Below are 18,167 nucleotides of genomic sequence, written 5' to 3'. Positions count from 1 at the left end.
AAGGATTACATATATGGGGTACAGCTAAACTGAAAGTGAACTGTGTAAGTATAGAAAGATCTACAAGGGGTCTAATGTAGGAGCATTCAGCTAGTTGCTCTGCTACCATATCAACCTCGTCGGGTCAAAATTTAAAGGTGTGCTTGTAACAGGTCGTTAGCATTGCTCCCGACGTGATATCTTTTTTCAAATGGGACTTCTTGAGAATTACTGCATGCCTTGATTACAGTCCTTTTCTTGGACTTGATAGTACAGACAGAAACCAGTTAGTTCCCCCATGTGTGGAAGAACACCATTTTCCAGATCCAAAAGTCGTGTTTCTTTTCTACGCTCGAACTTGCCGGCTAGTTGCCTTGTCCACATCGACCGCCACAGAGCCGACTTTGGAACCGCCCACAGCAGAGCCGTCGGCGAAATCGACCGCGGCCACTCGCTTCCCTCTAATCCTGGTGGACGATGTCGACGACACCTCTCCTCCGTCGGAGCTATCCGTCCTCCTCGGCCCCGAAAAGAACCTTCCTGACAACGTCCTGGTGTACCTGAGAAACGACGGCCACTTGCCCGCCGACCGCCCGCCACGGCTGCTTCCCTCCCCGCCTGATCTCAGTCCGCGGCACGAGCTCTGCTGCTGCCCGGCGGCGATCATCTCCCTGCGAAGGTGCTCCGGCAGCCGCAGCGTGAACCTCTCCAGGTCGCGGTCGAGCCGGACCACGGCGACGGAGTGGCCCGTGGAGTGCGACCGGGCGAGCACCTTCCCGGCCGCCTTCTTCGGCCGCGACCGCATGGCGCGCCGCTGGGTCCCTATCCGCTGCAGCTCCATCGCCTCCTTCCTGCGCTGCTCCGCCTCCTCGTCGGTCAGCACGTCGATCACCACGGCAGCTGGCGTCATACCAGCGCCGTGTTCTTGTTCTTGGTGGCGTTGTGGCACGGCATGGATTTCGCTGGAGGCGCTGCTGGCTTCCTGCGGCGCTGGCGGGGGAGGATTAGTTGTCGGCTCGTCGTCGCTGCCGGTATCCTTGCTGGGGTCGAGGTTGCAGCGGCAGACCGGGCAGGTGACGTGCCTGGCGAGCCACTCGCCGATGCAGTCCGGGTGGAAGGCGTGGCTGCACCTGGGCAGCAGCCGCAGCCGCTCGTCGTCCTCGAACTCGCTGAGGCACACCGCGCACTCGAGCGGCACAGCCTTCTTCGACCCCACGCGCAGCGCCTTGGCCTCCGCGTACCGCATGGTGGGGAACGCCTCGACCACCTCCGCGTCGAGCCCGCGCGTCCGCCTGTGCAGCCGCCGGGCGAGGAACGTGGAGAGCGACACGTCGGCGGCGGGAGCAGCGCGGTCGGACGTCCGGGCCGCGTAGGCGTGGGAGTAGCCGGTGCAGTGGCGGAGGTAGATGATGGAGGCGGCGATGAGGACGAACACCGCGATGACGGCGGCCAGGAGCGCGATCATGGTCGTGCTGACGCGCATGTCCTGGTCCGTCTCCGTCGCGGAGTCGCCGCTCATCCCTTGCTGCTGCTGCTGTAGCGGCGTCGCCGGCTGCGCGCTGGCGGCCGACGCGAGGAGCGCGCAGGCCAGAAGCGCGGCGAGCAGCGGGAGTTCGTGGAGGCGGGGCGCGTCCATCTTGCAAGCTCGTGCTGCCGAACTGCTGCTGTTGCTTGGACTGGTCTGCGCATGCATGTGGACTGTGGAGTCGGGGCTTTATAGAGACGGGTAGAGGCGTTGAAAAAAATGAATCGCACCGTGTTGAGATGGTTTGCAGAGTGTCCAGTCCAGGTAGGCGTGTTGACGTGTTGTTTCCGAAAATGTCGCGGTCGCGTGGCTCGCGCCGGGTATGGCGGGAGGATGAGCCGCGGCCCGCGGGCCAGGTGGGCGTTATCTGGCACGGTTGACCATCCAGGTGTTCTAGAGCAGCAGGCTGGCAGTGCCAGCGAGGCCTGGACTTTGCACTCGTCTGAATTCAACGACGTGTCAGGTACTACTCAGGTCAACCAACTTACGGGAGAGTGCTCGTATCGTATCAGCAACTGCCTATCGATCTCCCGACATGGACAAAGGATTTCAAGTGTTCCCTAGGCATGCAATAGCATGCCATGCATGGCGTGTGAGAGTTCTTTGATCGTGCTCCTGCTACTTCGTCCGTCATTCGGTGCTAGCCGGAGCGTCAGCTTGATCAAGGTTGATGGAGTCTTTTCTTATGTTGCACCGGAACCATCGATTTGGTTACCGGATTAAATACCGTGGTTACCGGCCGGTAATCAGAATTCTCAGCCCCCTCTGGTAAATAAACTTATCGGCAAAAAAATCTCATTCCATTTAAATTTGGTTTGAATTTAGACTGATTCGTCATTCCAAACTAAACCGTATGTGTTCCCTCTCCACTATAACCCCATGCCCCAATTCATTTGTCTGAATCTTTCACTTCCTTCTCCTTCAAGGCTTATTTTTAAAATATTTAGATATTTTTTAGTTTGAAATTCAAATTTTGTTTGAGAATCTTGTCCGGCATTTGACCGGATATAGCACTTCTCTTGTATATGCGACACCGGAGATAGCACTTCTCTTGTATTTTTTACTTTGAAATTCAAATTCTGTTTGAGAATCTTATTCGGTATTTGACCGGTGATCCATGAGACAATACAAGAGAAGTTTGCCTGAAACGGGGCCACCAAGAGAACCATTTTGAGGCGGAGGGACGGAAAGAGTAGACCCGCTTTGATTTAAATTTCAAATAATTGTGCCATCTTAAGATGTATTAAGGATGACAATTTTATCCATGGCTACTCTACCCATATTGATAGGTTATGGGCATTTTTTTACCAATGGATAATATTAATACCCATACTCTATCCATCAAGTTTTGTGTAGAGCATGGTATTACGTCTTATGCCGTGATTACACTCAAACCCTACACATCTACTACTTGACATGTGGGTAAATGGAGCCCCCTAATGGCCAAGCCTCAAGCAGGAGACACGGCATTTTTTAAAAACAGAAGGGTTGGGGACTTGGGGCCCAGTTTTATAAATAAATCCATGAACGGACATTGCATCAAAGTCGTGTACTCGTGTAATACTTTTATTTCCTTGAGACAAATTTCGCAATCTGTGTTATGGATGAACGTGAATTTGTGAACAATTATGTAGTATTGATCTACCTAGTGTTAGAATATGCATGTATGATACAGAGCTACGACTGAGGGGATGTTAGAATACAAAGTGTTTGAAACCAAAAACAGCTACAGTTTCTAGTCAACAGATCTCCTAAATGAGTTCTGAAGTTACATCCACAATGGAAACATGATTAATCCTTTGTGCTACATCAGTGGCGGAGCTAGAAATTGAACTGAGGGGGTCGAAACTAAGCTCTAAATTTTTTTTTGACAGAAAAGAGCAAATGTATTCAACAAAAGAGGTTCGAACAGATTCAATTTGCATATTTCATCAAGTTCAACAACAAAATGACTATAAAAAACAAGAACACCAAAATAGAGCCACATTTTGATAAGATAGTATCATACCATTAAGTTGTATCTAAGCTTGGAAGATGAAAGCCCCGTGGAAGATGACCGTTGCGGTTGTTGTAGGAATGGAAACGTAGCATAATCTTCTTGTCATCAATTTTGGCAAATATATCTTTCTCAACATGGCAAATCATCAAATCATTGAGCCAATCATCTCCTATCTTGTTCCGAAGACATGATTTTATAATATTCCGAATTCCGAGATCGGCAACCACATTTGCTAGATCAAAATTTTCAGCAACATTTGCCTACAACATTGAAAAGGAACTAAAATTTCAGGAACATTTGCCTAACTCTAACCCCTGATTTCTACCTTTAATGATGCAAGCAACTATCAAAATTCAAGAAGAGGGGAAAATCAACCTGTAAGCGTGCCCTCTTGCGTGATTCATCATCGCGTCCTCCATCCGTCCATGCAAGCTGGGAGGGGGAAAGGGGGCGTGGCGGGGTGGGACCTGGCGGGGAGAGGCGGCGGCGGGCCGGGCAAGCACGGTGGGGAAACGCGGCGGTGAGGCGGGCGAGCCGCCGGAGCGGGGGGGGGGGGCGGGGCTAGGTCTTCTCCGTCGGCCGTCGCTGCCCGCCTGCCTCCGTCGCTCGACCCGGCTCTGTTCGCTCGGGTTCGCTCGATACAGATTGGGTCGTGGCCTCGTGGGGGGTCTTTTTTTTCCGCCAGAATCTGAGGGGGGTCGGCCGACCCGGCTCGACCCGGTGGTGGCTCCGCCCGTGGCTACATAATTAAGTAAGTTATTGGGTGAGTATAACCTTTTAGTTGTCAATGAACACACATATGTACAATCGACTAACAAATACCATAAGATTTTTTTATATATATACCATGCATCGTGACCGTCCGATGGGTATCTAGATCGTACAACCATAACGGGTTGGTATTATTGGGTTTCACCCGTTACTGTAGGTATATTTGGAAATGTTTGCATGCACGTTGCATGAGATTTTTTTTAAATCACTAAATATTTTGCTGCCTTGTTAGGAGAGTTGTTGATAATTGCATGCATGAATTTCCTTGTATGCACCGTCCAAGATTACTAGGCTTTTATTAGTCGAAAAAGGTATGTACAATTTTCTGGGTGGGATTTAAGGTATATGGCGCGTCAACCCCTTTTTGATTTGAAATATTGCATCGTCCTTTATTAGTTGGCTTTTAATTTTAAGAATTAGGAAAGTACAGCCGGGGTTCCTGTAATTTGGTGGCCCAGCGTTTCTACATTTGGAAGGTATCCTTCGACCAAGATTAGTGGGCTTATTTCTATGAAATAGGATAGTGCATATTTGCCAGGTAACTATTTAGAGTATATGACGGCCCATCATTTCTATAGTTTGAAAATTTAAATGTTTGTCACCGTCAATAAAATCTATTTTTTTTTGGAATGTTCGATTCTGGTCTATAATATGAAATGATATTTATTATCTATCTTATATTGACTCCTTTATTATGAGACGTTATTCACTAATACAATTAGTGGTGCACATTTTATTCAGTATTCAGACAACCAGGTATATTAATTACCGGCTGATTCCATATGCATTTGTGTTACACATAAAAAGTGGCGACCAATGTGGACAATTGATTTGATTCGTAAGCTAAATAATTAATTTGTATATATTAATGCATCCGGGTATCTAGGTATGTGTATATATTACTGTATCGAGGTATCAAGGTATTGTACGAGAATTATGAAAGTTTTTGTAGGTATCTAGGCATCGATTTATTTTACGAGGATTACGAAAGTTCTTGTTAGCATCGAGTGATCGAGTGGTTTTTCGAGGAGTATGATAGCTCATGATGATATCGCGCGATATAGGACCATGTTGGTAATACCGATACCTACATTTTGAGCATTGCGAGTAACTCAGGTCGCATCATACCTCATGCACTGCCTTGTAGGTATCAAGTTAGTGTCCATGGAGTATGGTAGTTCACACAGGTTTCTAGGTATTGTAATAGGCATTTTTTGTAGGTATCTAGGTATCGAGGTATTGTACAAGGAGTATGAAATTCTTGTAGGTATTGAGGTATAGTACATGGAGTAATTCTTGTAGGCACTGCCTTGTAGGTATCAAGTTAGTGTCCGAGGAATATGGTAGTTCACACAGGTATCTAGGTACCTAGGTATCTAGGTATTGTAGTAGGAATATGAAAGTTCTTGTAGTTATCTAGGTATCAAGGTATCTAGGTATTGTAGTAGGTATGGATGGTATGTTGGAAATACCGATACCTACATTTTGAGCATTGCGAGTCACTTAGGTCGGATCAAACCTAAGGCACTAGTATGGACTATCGAGGTATTGTCCGAGTAGTACGATAGTTCATACTAGTATCGAACCATATATGTATTATGAGTAGTATGAAAATTCTTGAAGGTATAGAGGTATCAAGGTATGTACAATGGGTATGAGAGTTCTAATAGGTATCGAGTGATCGAGCTGTTGTTCGAGGAGTATGAGAGCTCACTATGATACCGCGGGGTATGACGGCATGTTGCCATGTTGGTAATACTGCTACGTACATTTTGAGCATTGCGAGTAATTCAGGCCGTATCATACCAGAGGCACCGGTTATACCATTGCATGAGGAGACGATAGTTCTTACCGCTATCTAGGTATCTAGGTATTGTATTAGGAATATGGAAGTTCTTGTAGGTATCTAGGTATCGAGGTATTGTACAAGGAGTATGAAATTCTTGTAGGTATCGAGGTATAGTACATGGAGTAAAGTCCTTCTAGGTATTGTACAAGGAATACCAATACCAGTATCGAGGTATCTAGGTATTATAGTACAAATATAAAAGTTATTGTAGGTATCGAGGTTTCATACGAGGAGTATGAAAGTTCTTGTAGGTATCGAGTGATATCGCTATACTCCAAAGAGCATAAGATCTCATGATGATGCAGCGCTGTATGGAGGGTATGTTGGAAATACCGATACCTACATTTTGAGCATTGCAAGTCACTCAGGTCGTATCAAACCTAAGGCAGTAGTATCGACTATCGATGTATTGTCCAGGTAGTACGATAGTTCATACTAGTATTGAACCATATATATATATTGTACGAGTAGTATGAAAATTCTTGAAGGTATAGAGGCATCAAGGTATGTACAATGGGTATGAGAGTTCTCGTAGGTATCGAGTGATCAAGCTGTTGTTCGAGGAGTATGAGAGCTCACTATGATACCGCAAGGTTTGACGGCATGTTGGTAATACTGCTACCTAAATTTTGAGCATTGCGAGTAATTCAGGTTGTATCATACCAGAGGCACCGGTTGTGCTTGAGGAGACGATACTTCTTACCGGTATCTAGGTGTCTAGGTATGTGTAAATATTATTGTATCGAGGTATCTAGGTATTGTACGAGGAGTATGAAAGTTTTTATAGGTATCTTGGCATCGATTTATTTTACGAGGATTATGAAAGTTCTTGTTAGCATCGAGTGATCGAGTGGTTTTTCGAGGAGTATGATAGCTCATGATGATATCGCGCGATATGGGGTCATGTTGGATACCGATACCTAGATTTTGAGCATTGCGAGTAACTCAGGTCGCATCATACCTCAGGCACTGCCTTGTGGGTATCAAGTTAGTGTCGGAGGAGTATGTTAGTTCACACAGGTATCTAGGTATCTAGGTATTATAGTAGGAATATGAAAGTTCTTGTAGGTATCTAGGTATTGTAGTAGGTATGGAGGGTATGTTGGAAATACCGATACCTACATTTTGAGCATTGCGAGTCACTTAGGTCGTATCAAACCTAAGGCAGTAGTATCGACTATCGAGGTATTGCCCGAGTAGTACGATAGTTCATACTAGTATCGAACCATATATATATTGTTCGAGTAGTATGAAAATTCTTGAAGGTATAGAGGCATCAAGGTATGTACAATGGGTATGAGAGTTCTCATAGGTATTGAGTGATCAAGCTGTTGTTCGAGGAGTATGAGAGCTCACTATAATACCGCGGGGTATGACGGCATGTTGCCATGTTGGTAATACTGCTACCTACATTTTGAGCATTGTGAGTAATTTAGGTCGTATCATACCAGAGGCACCGGTTATACCATTGCATGAGGAGACGATAGTTCTTACCGGTATATAGGTAGCTAGGTATTGTATTAGGAATATGGAAGTTCTTGTAGGTATCTAGTTATCGAGGTATTGTACGAGGATTATGAAAGGTCTTGTAGGTATCTAGGTATCGAGGTATTGTACGAGGAGTATCAAAGTCCTTGTAGGTATATGTTTGTGTCTTTAAATGGGTAAGTTAGTGTCTGATGCCCGGTGTATATCCACAAAATATCGGTGTGACAATCGATCTATTACATTTGGATGGGATTGAATGCTCAAAAACTTGGATAATTACGTCTCCAAGATTATTCATGATTGAGTATGACACTCCTTAAAGATCTAGAGCTTGAACAGATGCACCGGTCAATCTAGAAAAATGAAGATATCTAACCTACCTGGATAATTAATTGATTACTGATTCATGCTACACCTATCTCTAAGAAACTTGAGAGGCATCAGCGAGCACAACGAAACGCGCAGTCCGCACACAATGGCACCATCTTGCACAACTGCGAGGTCTACAAAATTCTCGGTGTGCACCAGGCGCCTTTCCTTCCACAACTTACAGATCATCCATTACCTACAAAGGCAAAATACCTCAGTTGATTCTTAACCTTCACTTGTTTGACAGAAAATAAAATTTGATACTTAGATACTAAATAACGTAGAGAGCTAGCTGCTAAGATTCAAATATTGGCATGTGGATAATTAAAGGCTACCCATAGTCTTGATGACAAATACTAAGAAAGCAACTCAACGTGCCATACCAGGAGTCCAGGACTAACGAGGACGGCCAAACTTTCCTCGACGACAGATAGCAGGTACGCAGACAGTGGTAGGACGACTGAAGCAGCTTCCATGCGCACGGTGGCTGTGTAATGAGCCTTGCTCCGGTGTCCCCCCCTAAGCCCACCACGGTAAGTTACTGAAAAAGTCTACATAACCCCTGGAAGTTTTAAAATTTGGACGGTAACCCCTCAACTTTAAACTGGTACGTATCTTTAATTCCGAAAATTATATAAAACGAGGCAATTGAACCCTAGACTCGGATAAGCTACTTTGGAGGCTGGTTTTGCCTCGCTCCATCATTCGCTCAACATGGGATTGGGTTGTAAAAAATTAGTCAACATCCGTCTTCTTCTCGCTGACGTGCATGTCAGGGGAAGGGACGAGCCATGTTGCCCTGCTGCGTCACGCCACAAACTTGGTCCCGATTACCACGTCGGAGCCGTTGGAATCGGAGCGAGGTAGTAGAGCATGTCCGCGAGCGGCACAAGTACGAGGAGATGCAGCAGCCGAAGAACGCCGCCGGTATCACCATGTGGGCGAAGTACGGGACGGAGCTTCAGCCGCTGTCGTCACGTTCAGGTCTGCCACAACCGTGGCCGTTTCCATGAAAGTTCAGCTTTGCATGAATTTTGCACTTCTCCGTGGCCGTTTATGTACAAGATCCGATGATGGAAATCCCATACTAGTTACGATGCTTTGCAGCTCGTCGGCGCCCAATTTCCTAAACTAGCGACGCTCTGACTGCACATCTAGCCACGACCACGATACTCGACAGGAAGTGTGCCGCTCTCGTTTTGTCTGCGCCCCTGCCCCTTTGACAATGAGCGGCCTGATGCAGTACACCAGCATGGTCAGGCGGTTTCATGGACGCCTACATAGTGACGCCATTAGTAGCCTCGACGGTGACGGACTTCCTTAGCCGCTCCAAGTTGTACCTAATTTTGGTAGTGCCACGTCCCCAAAACCGGCCTCCCAAATAGCTTACCAAAGGTTAGAGGTTAGGGGGTAATTGTTTGATTTTAGAATTTTGGAGATTTAAGTATGTCAATTTAGAGCTGAGGGGGTTTAGTGTCTAAACTCTAAAAGACTTGGGGTTATGTAAACTTTTAATAAGTTAGGCCACGAAGAGGTTTCAGGAGATCCTGACCATCCACAATAGGCAACGTTCACAGAGGGGGGGACACCGGAGCAAAAGCGCTGTGTAATAGCCGGTATGCATGTCGGTTGAATCTGGAATGTTTCTTCTAGCACTAGCACACCTCATCAAGATACCTGCGATTACCAAAGAAAGTACGTAAATGATAATGGATTTGAGAGTGAAGATGAACAAGATGACGTGCACGATAGCCATGGCTGCATCGGCTTCCGCGCAACCGGCTACGCCACCGTAGAGTCCTTGCCACGAGCACGGTCGACACTCACACCACACGGCAATACATGGAGCGACAATCGCAGCACGAAGACATACCTCCGCCAAGCAAGATCCGAATAGACGCTTAGGATGTGAATCTGTTTTGGGACCAAAGCACTCGCCCAGGGCTAGCCAGCGATCGATGCAGCGTTTGGCAATAATTTTCCCTCTGATTGAGCCCTTATAAATAGGCGTGAGGTATGTGTTTAAAGGGATAATCAAAAAAGGCAACTACGGACAGCTGATTGAAAATCCACTAAATATACATGCGCTCTCTTTGGTAATAGATGATTAGATTGATTTTTTCAATCACGGTGCTTGCATGCAAATAACAAATGGAAATCTTTTGCAATTGTCGACTGGACCTGGCATGCAAATCAAAAAATGGAAAGATCTTCAGCCTGTCGCTTGGTGGTACAAAACGGGTTTTGTCATGCACTAACGGGTTTCACCACAGGATATACCTGGATTACTGTCATATGCCATCAATCAATCCAACGGTTTGCGATCTAGGAGCCTGGACACCATGGAGCCCCTACTATTTTACCTATATATATATATATATAACCCATAAATTACCTGGCAAGCTAGGTATCCACCTAGCTAGGCGAGAGAATGTTGGGTTTCCAGCTAGCTGGTATGAACTTGAAAACTGTCAACATGTCGTCCTCTTCTCATCTCGGCAGACGTGAACGTGACCTCGCCATGGCATGCGTACGCACGTACCACCCACCGGTGTGGTTACGAAAGGACGCACACATACGTACAAGTACAGTACAACAGAGGTCGGCTTGGCCGTGTCCGGCTTCGGTCCACACGCTATCGGTCCAGCCTGCGCTAGCTGCCCATGCTGGCTAGTGGCAGCGGCCGCGGCCGCGTGCCCCCAGGCGAGCCGAGACCCGCACGCGACGGCAGCGACAGCTTCCCCGGCCCCGTATAGCCGTAGCCGTCTAGGCTACGGGTAGACAAGGACCTTCCTGCCACGGGTATTGGCGCCGTACGCCGTGCGGTCTATTCCTCGTGGGGTCCGGCCGGCCGGTGCGCTCGAGCTAGCAGCCACGGCCATCCGTTCGCTCCGGCGTGTCGACCGGAGGATGCACCCCGCGCCCGGCCGGTGCCAGGTGCGCCGTTTGAAGGGTGCACGGCGAGGGAACCCCGGCGGCGCGAGCGTAAACGCCAAACCGGCGAACAGTTGGGCTAAGAGCGACCAGGAGCATACCCCCCAGGCGGCCAGGCCGGTAGACGCGTAGGCATATGTCGCCTTCATGAGAGTTTCTGCAAGACTAGGTCAGCAGCTAGTGTTTTGCTTAGGTCTCGATCCATCAGCTAGTTAATCTTGGCTCTCTCTCTCTCTCTCGTTGTTGGGCCTCCCGCGCGGCTCTGTCTGTCTGGCCGTACCTACGTGTATGGCAGAATCTTGGCGGCAGTTTATAGCTAGTTAGCTAACAATGAATCTTCGCTGTTTACGTTGATTTGATAGTAGTAGCTTAAATCTGATGGCGACATGAATTTAGGTAGACTCTACACTTCAAGAGAATCGTTCCGCGATGACACGGGACTTCAAGCAACAAAAGCTACGCGCCAGCGGAGCTGATCGAGATCGAGGATGACAAAGTTCGCATGGGATGAATTTGGGGGCTAAAATCTGGAATTCTCGTATCGTTCGGCATGCTAGCTTGTTCTTTCTTATACAAAGACGTATGCCAAATCAAGGGAAAACGGGAGCCAATTAATCAAGATCACGTACTGGACTGGAGAAGGAAAAAAAATTATCCATCGAACTTCCTTTTGACTGATCTAACCATGCCTTGTTTAGTGTACCCAGTTTCGTCAAGCCCGAGTAATTCATTTCCGGTACCTGTCAAGCTGTCATGGCCACCGTTTTACGTTAGGCTCATCCGTTGTTCATTGGCGGGCATAGTTTTTCCCGTTTGGCTGCTGCCATTTTCGGAGCTACAAGCCTACAACTGTATGGACGACACCAGGCCGTATTGGGCCGTTTTTTCGAGGATAAGGCTGTGTCGAGGCTGAATGTTACGCGGCCGCAAAGCCATAGGCCGTCACAGGTCACACATGGGCTGGTTGACGGGTTGAAAAGTCGGCTGTGTATATAACACTATGATTTCGTAAGCACCAAAGGTTACCGGATACCTCTCCACGCAGCTGCGAAACATCTTTAAAAATAACATGGGATAATTAATTTGAGCATGTGGAAAAAATTCAGAACTATAAGAGAAACACATTTTTTTTACCATTCAGATATTTTATTGCCCAAGACATAAGAGAAACATATCGCTTCTACAAATCGGAATAAAAGTTGAACAAACTAGACAAAAATCAAATTTGCAAGTGATATTAAATTACAAAAAAATGGAACAAGTGTTAATACAATTTAGGGACCTTAAAAAATTATAATTGCAACAACAAAACAAAAAAAAACAAATGCAACAAATTTTTAGCATGTTGGAGCAACTCTCTCTCTCTCTTGAAATAATGGGCTCATTTCTCGCGGCCGCTGTAAGGTTTTCAGAAGTCCATTAAACCTCAAAGACCATGTTTGTGGCAGCTCATGTGTATCGCAAGAGGTTGGGTTAGTCCTAGACAAAAAGTCAGGAGGGAGCTTTTTTTTAAATAGGGATAGGCCTCGAAGGGCCTGGATATTGTATTAAAATGAAAGCCTTGCGGTACAAATTACATAAAGGACCTCTAAGAACATCACATTTAGAACCAGGGCCCTAGATTTTACAGAACCGACCCTAAACAAAGAGAAGAAAAGGCAATCAGGTCCTCTAACACTACCCGTGATCTCAGGTCTCGAGCGACGACCGTCACCACCAGCACCGGGGACTAGAAGACTTGGTGAATTGGAGAGGATGTGCTCCGCTGCGAGTCCTACACAGGGCCTCCGATGGAGGTTGGAGAAAACCTGATGCAACGCTCGCAACAGTCTCTGGAGTTGCTACGTGCCATCATCAAAGGTCGGCTTCCAGTCTTGGGCTACCGAGGATGAACTCCAAAGAGCCGTAGTTTCAAGAATTCCCTAGCATCCCCTTCACCGCAGAATGTGTCAGCTAGCTTACCCTTCTCCTCGCCTCCACGGGCGGCCAGAAGTGAGAGAAGCATCAGCGAGCTCAAGTAGCATAGAAGACCGATGAACCGCTTATTGAAGAAGACCTCACCGGTTCTGCAAATTGTGTCATGCTTCCACCTCGCAAGCCTCACGTCGTGCATCACTAACGACTACCTGAAGTCGCAGAAAAGTATTAGCACAACCAGCCTCCAGAAGACGGGGAAGACGACCTTATTGGGGGAGATGCCTAGCTCCATCATCCTTCCAAGCCACGGCTCTTGCCACCAGAACCGAGCCGCGAGGATGCTGCAACACATGGCACACTAGATCCGGCTGATGGGATCCAGCGACCTACTCCCAATCTCTGCCAAGGGCAATCCTACACTAAAACAAGCACTAATACTACTTTCGACGTCCTTCCTTTGCCTACTCCAGCCAGCATCGCCGACGAGATCGAGTGGGTTCGGTTCGGCCCGGCTGTGCGAAGGAGAACAGACGAGAACTGTTTCGAGAGAGACCCGGAGATCGGGAGAGAGTTAAACCTCCTTATAACTTATAAAGAAGAGTGCCCCACTCTTGGTAAATGAGTGAGAAGTGTAGTGCTGATACGTCTCAAACGTATCTATAATTTCTTATGTTCCATGCTACTTTATTGATGATACTCACATGTTTTATACACACTTTATGTCATATTTATGCATTTTCCGGCACTAACCTATTGACAAGATGCCGAAGAGCCAGTTGTTGTTTTCTGAGGTTTTTGGTTTCAGAAATCCTACAAAGGAAATATTCTCGGAATTGGACGAAATCAACGCCCAGGGTCTTATTTTTCCACGAAGCTTCCAGAAGACCGAAGAGGATACGGAGTGGGGCCACGAGGTGGCGACACAACAAGGCGGCGCGGCCAAGGAGGGACCCGCGCCACCCTGGTGTGTGGGCCCCTCGTGACGCCCCCGACTCTGCCCTTCCGCCTACTTAAAGCCTTCATCGCGAAAACCCCAGGACCGAGAGCCACGATACGGAAAACCTTCCAGAGACGCCGCCGCCAATCCCATCTCGGGGGATTCAGGAGATCGCCTCCGGCACCCTGCCGGAGAGGGGAATCATCTCCCGGAGGACTCTTCATCGCCATGATCGCCTCCGGATCGATGTGTGAGTAGTTCACCCCTCGGACTATGGGTCCATAGCAGTAGCTAGATGGTTGTCTTCTCCTCATGTGCTATCATGTTAGATCTTGTGAGCTGCCTATCATGATCAAGATCATCTATTTGTAATGCTACATGTTGTGTTTGTTGGGATCCGATGAATATGGAATACTATGTTATGTTGATTATCAATCTATCATATATGTGTTGTTTATGATCTTGCATGCTCTCCGTTGCTAGTAGAGACTCTGGCCAAGTTGATACTTGTAACTCCAAGAGGGAGTATTTATGCTCGATAGTGGGTTCTTGCCTCCATTAAATCTGGGACAGTGACAGAAAGTTCTAAGGTTGTGGATGTGCTGTTGCCACTAGGGATAAAACATCAATGCTTTGTCTAAGGATATTTGTGTTGATTACATTACGCACCAACTTAATGCAATTGTCTGTTGTTTGCCACTTAATACTGAAAGGGGTGCGGATGCTAACCCGAAGGTGGACTTTTTAGGCATAGATGCATGCTGGATAGCGGTCTATGTACTTTGTTGTAATGCCCGATTGAATCTCACTTTACTCATCATGATATGTATGTGCATTGTTATGCCCTCTCTATTTGTCAATTGCCCAACCGTAATTTGTTCACCCAACATGCTATTTCTTATTGGAGAGACACCACTAGTGAACTGTGGACCCCGGTCCAATTCTTTTACATCTGAATACAATCTATCGCAAACATTGTTCTCTACTCGTTCTTCGCATACAAACATCATTTTCCACACCATACGATTAATCCTTTGTATACAGCAGAAGCCGGTGAGATTGACAACCTCATCGTTAAGTTGGGGCAAAGTATTTTGATTGTGTTGTGCAGGTTCCACGTTGGCGTCGTAATCCCCGGTGTTGCGCCGCACTACACTCCGCCACCAACAACCTTCACGTGGTCCTTGACTCCTACCGGTTCGATAACCTTGGTTTCTTACCGAGGGAAAACTTGCTCGCCGTACGCATCACACCTTCCTCTTGGGGTTCCCAACGGGCGTGTGCTTGACGCGTCATCAAGACTGTTTTCTGGCGCCGTTGCCGGGGAGATCAAGACACGCTGCAAGGGGAGTCTCCTGTAGGGATACGTTGCATAGAAAACAAAAAATTTCCTACCGCGAGAACGCAATCCAAGCCAAGATGCAATCTAGAAGACGGGAGCAATGAGGGGATGAACGAGTCTCACCCTTGAAGAATTCCAGAGCCTACAAGATGAGGCTCTTGTTGCTGCGGTAGATGATCACTTGCCGCTTGCAAAAGCGCGTAGAAGATCTTGATCTCGGTGCCACAATCGGGCAGCACCTCCGTACTCGGTCCCACGTTCGGTGTTGATGAAGACGATGTCCTTCTCCCCGTTCCAGCGGGCAGCGGAAGTAGTAGCTCCTCCTTGAATCCGGCAGCACGACGGCGTGGTGGCGGTGGCGATGGAGAACTCCGGCGGAGCTTCGCTAAGCTTTGCGGGAGAGGTGGAGGAGAGGGGGCGGCTAGGGTTTGGGAGAGGGAGAGGTGGCCGGCCACTAAGGGGTTGCGGCCACAATGGCTTTGGTGTGGCCGGCCCCCTCCCCTTGCTCCTCATTATATAGGTGGAACCCCCAAGTGTTGGACTACAAGTCTTCGAATAAGACCCCAACCCAAAATTTCCATGTGTAGGGAAACCTACCCAAGGTGGAACTCCCACCCAAGTGGGATTCCCACCTTTCCATGAGGGGGAGGTGGCCGGCCACCTTAGGTGGAGTCCACCTGGGACTCCACCCCTAGGGTTGGCCGGCCATGGTTGGTGGAGTTCCTTCGGGACTCCGCCTTCCAAAGTGATTTCTTCCGGACTTTTCTAGAACCTTCTAGAACCTTCCATAAATGCACCGGATCATTTCCAAACTTGGAATATGACTTCCTATATATGAATCTTATTCTCCGGACCATTCCGAACTCCTCGTGATGTCCGGGATCCCATCCGAGACTTCGAACAATACTTCGAACTCCATTCCATATTCAAGTTCTACTATTACAACATCAAACCTTAAGTGTGTCACCCTACGGTTCGCAAACTATGTGGACATGGTTGAGAACTCTCTCCGACCAATAACCAATAGAGGGATCTGGAGATCCATAATGGCTCCCACATATTCAACGATGACTTTAGTGATCGAATGAACCATTCACATACGATACCAATTCCCTTTGTCACGCGATATTTTACTTGTCCGAGGTTTGATCATCGGTATCACTCTATACCTTGTTCAACCTCGTTTCCCGACAAGTACTCTTTACTCGTACCGTGGTATGTGGTCTCTTATGAACTTATTCATATGCTTGCAAGACATTAGACGACATTCCACCGAGAGGGCCCGAGTATATCTATCCATCATCGGGATGGACAAATCCCACTCGTTGATCCATATGCCTCAACTCATACTTTCCAGATACTTAATCCCACCTTTATAACCACCCATTTACGCAAAGGGCGTTTGATGTAATCAAAGTACCTTTCCAGTATAAGTGATTTACATGATCTCATGGTCATAAGGACTAGGTAACTATGTATTGAAAGCTAATAGCAAATAACTTAATGACGTGATCTTATGCTACACTTAATTGGGTGTGTCCATTACATCATTCATATAATGATATAACCTTGTTATTAATAACATCCAATGTTCATGATTATGAAACTAATCATCTATTAATCAACAAGCTAGTTAAGAGGCATACTAGGGACTCATTGTTGTTTACATAACACACATGTACTAATGTTTCGATTAATACAATTATAGCATGGTATATAAACATTTATCATAAACATAAAGATATATATAATAACCACTTTTATTATTGCCTCTTGGGCATATTTCCAACAGTCTCCCACTTGCACTAGAGTCAATAATCTAGATTACATTGTAAGGTACCTAACACCCATGGCATTCTGGCGTTGGTCATGCTTTGCCCTAGGGAGAGCTTTAGTCAACGGATCTGCTACATTCAGATCAGTGTGTACTTTGCAAATCTTTACTTCTCCATCTTCGATGTACTCGAGAATCGAATGATAACGCAACTTGATATGCTTCAGCCTCTTGTGTGACCTTGGTTCTTGTGCATTGGCGATGGCACCCATGTTGTCACAGTAGATGACTAATGGGTCCAATGCACTAGGAACCACACCGAGCTCTACAATAAAACTCTTCATCCATACCGCTTCTGATGAAGCCTCTGAAGCCGCTATGTACTCCGATTCTGTTGAAGACTTCGCCACCGTGCACTCGCTTTGAGCTTGCCCACTTACTGCAAGCACCATTCAATATAAACACGTACCCGGATCGTGACTTAGAGTCATCGGGATCGGTGTTCCAACTTGCATCGGTGTAACCGGTTACAACGAGCTCTTGGTCACCTCCATAACAAAGAAACATATCCTTAGTTCTTTTCAAGTACTTCAGGATATTCTTGACCGCCGTCCAGTGTTCCATTCCTAGATCACTTTGATATCCGCTAGTCAAACCGACAGCATGTGCTATATCCGGTCTAGTACATAGCATGGCATACATGATAGAGTCTACTGCCGAGGCATAGGGGATCTGACTCATCCTTTCTCTTTCTTCTGCCGTAGCCGGTCCTTGAGTCTTACTCAAGACCTTGCCTGGTAACATAGGTAAGAATCCCTTTTTTACTTTCATCCATTCTAAACTTCTTTAGAATCTTGTCCAGGTATGTACTTTGTGATAGCCCTATTAGGCGTCTTGATCTATCTCTATAAATCTTGATGCCTAATATATACGATGCTTCACCAAGGTCTTTCATTGAAAAACTATTATTCAAATAACCTTTTACACTCGCTTAATAGTTCTATATCATTCCCAATCAATAATATGTCATCTACATATAATATCAGGAATGCTACAGTAGCTCCCACTCACTTTCTTGTAAATACAGGCCTCTCCATGACACTCGTATAAACCCAAAGTCTTTGATCACCTTATCAAAGCGTCGGTTCCAACTTCTCGATGCTTGCTTCAGTCCATAAATTGAACGCTGAAGTTTGCATACTTTGTCGACATTTTTAGGATCGACAAAACCTTTGGGTTGTACCATATACAACTCTTCCTCAATGTCTCCATTAAGGAACGCC

General features: G+C 46.7%; 1 protein-coding gene across 1 annotated transcript; it reads right to left on the bottom strand.

Annotated features, from left to right (window-relative positions):
• Positions 1–140: 140 nt before the first annotated feature.
• On the bottom strand, positions 141–1,615 carry LOC124688429 (E3 ubiquitin-protein ligase ATL31-like). The gene has a single exon (XM_047222112.1). It carries the CDS (start codon positions 1,613–1,615, stop codon positions 326–328), a length of 1,290 nt encoding a protein of 429 aa, XP_047078068.1. The 3' UTR covers positions 141–325.
• Between the last annotated feature and the right edge of the window lie 16,552 nt (positions 1,616–18,167).

Source organism: Lolium rigidum, chromosome 2 (genome assembly GCF_022539505.1).
Source record: "Lolium rigidum isolate FL_2022 chromosome 2, APGP_CSIRO_Lrig_0.1, whole genome shotgun sequence".
Taxonomy (NCBI): domain Eukaryota; kingdom Viridiplantae; phylum Streptophyta; class Magnoliopsida; order Poales; family Poaceae; genus Lolium; species Lolium rigidum.
Note: the sequence above shows the minus strand (reverse complement) of the source record. Positions and strands in the feature narration are given on the sequence as shown.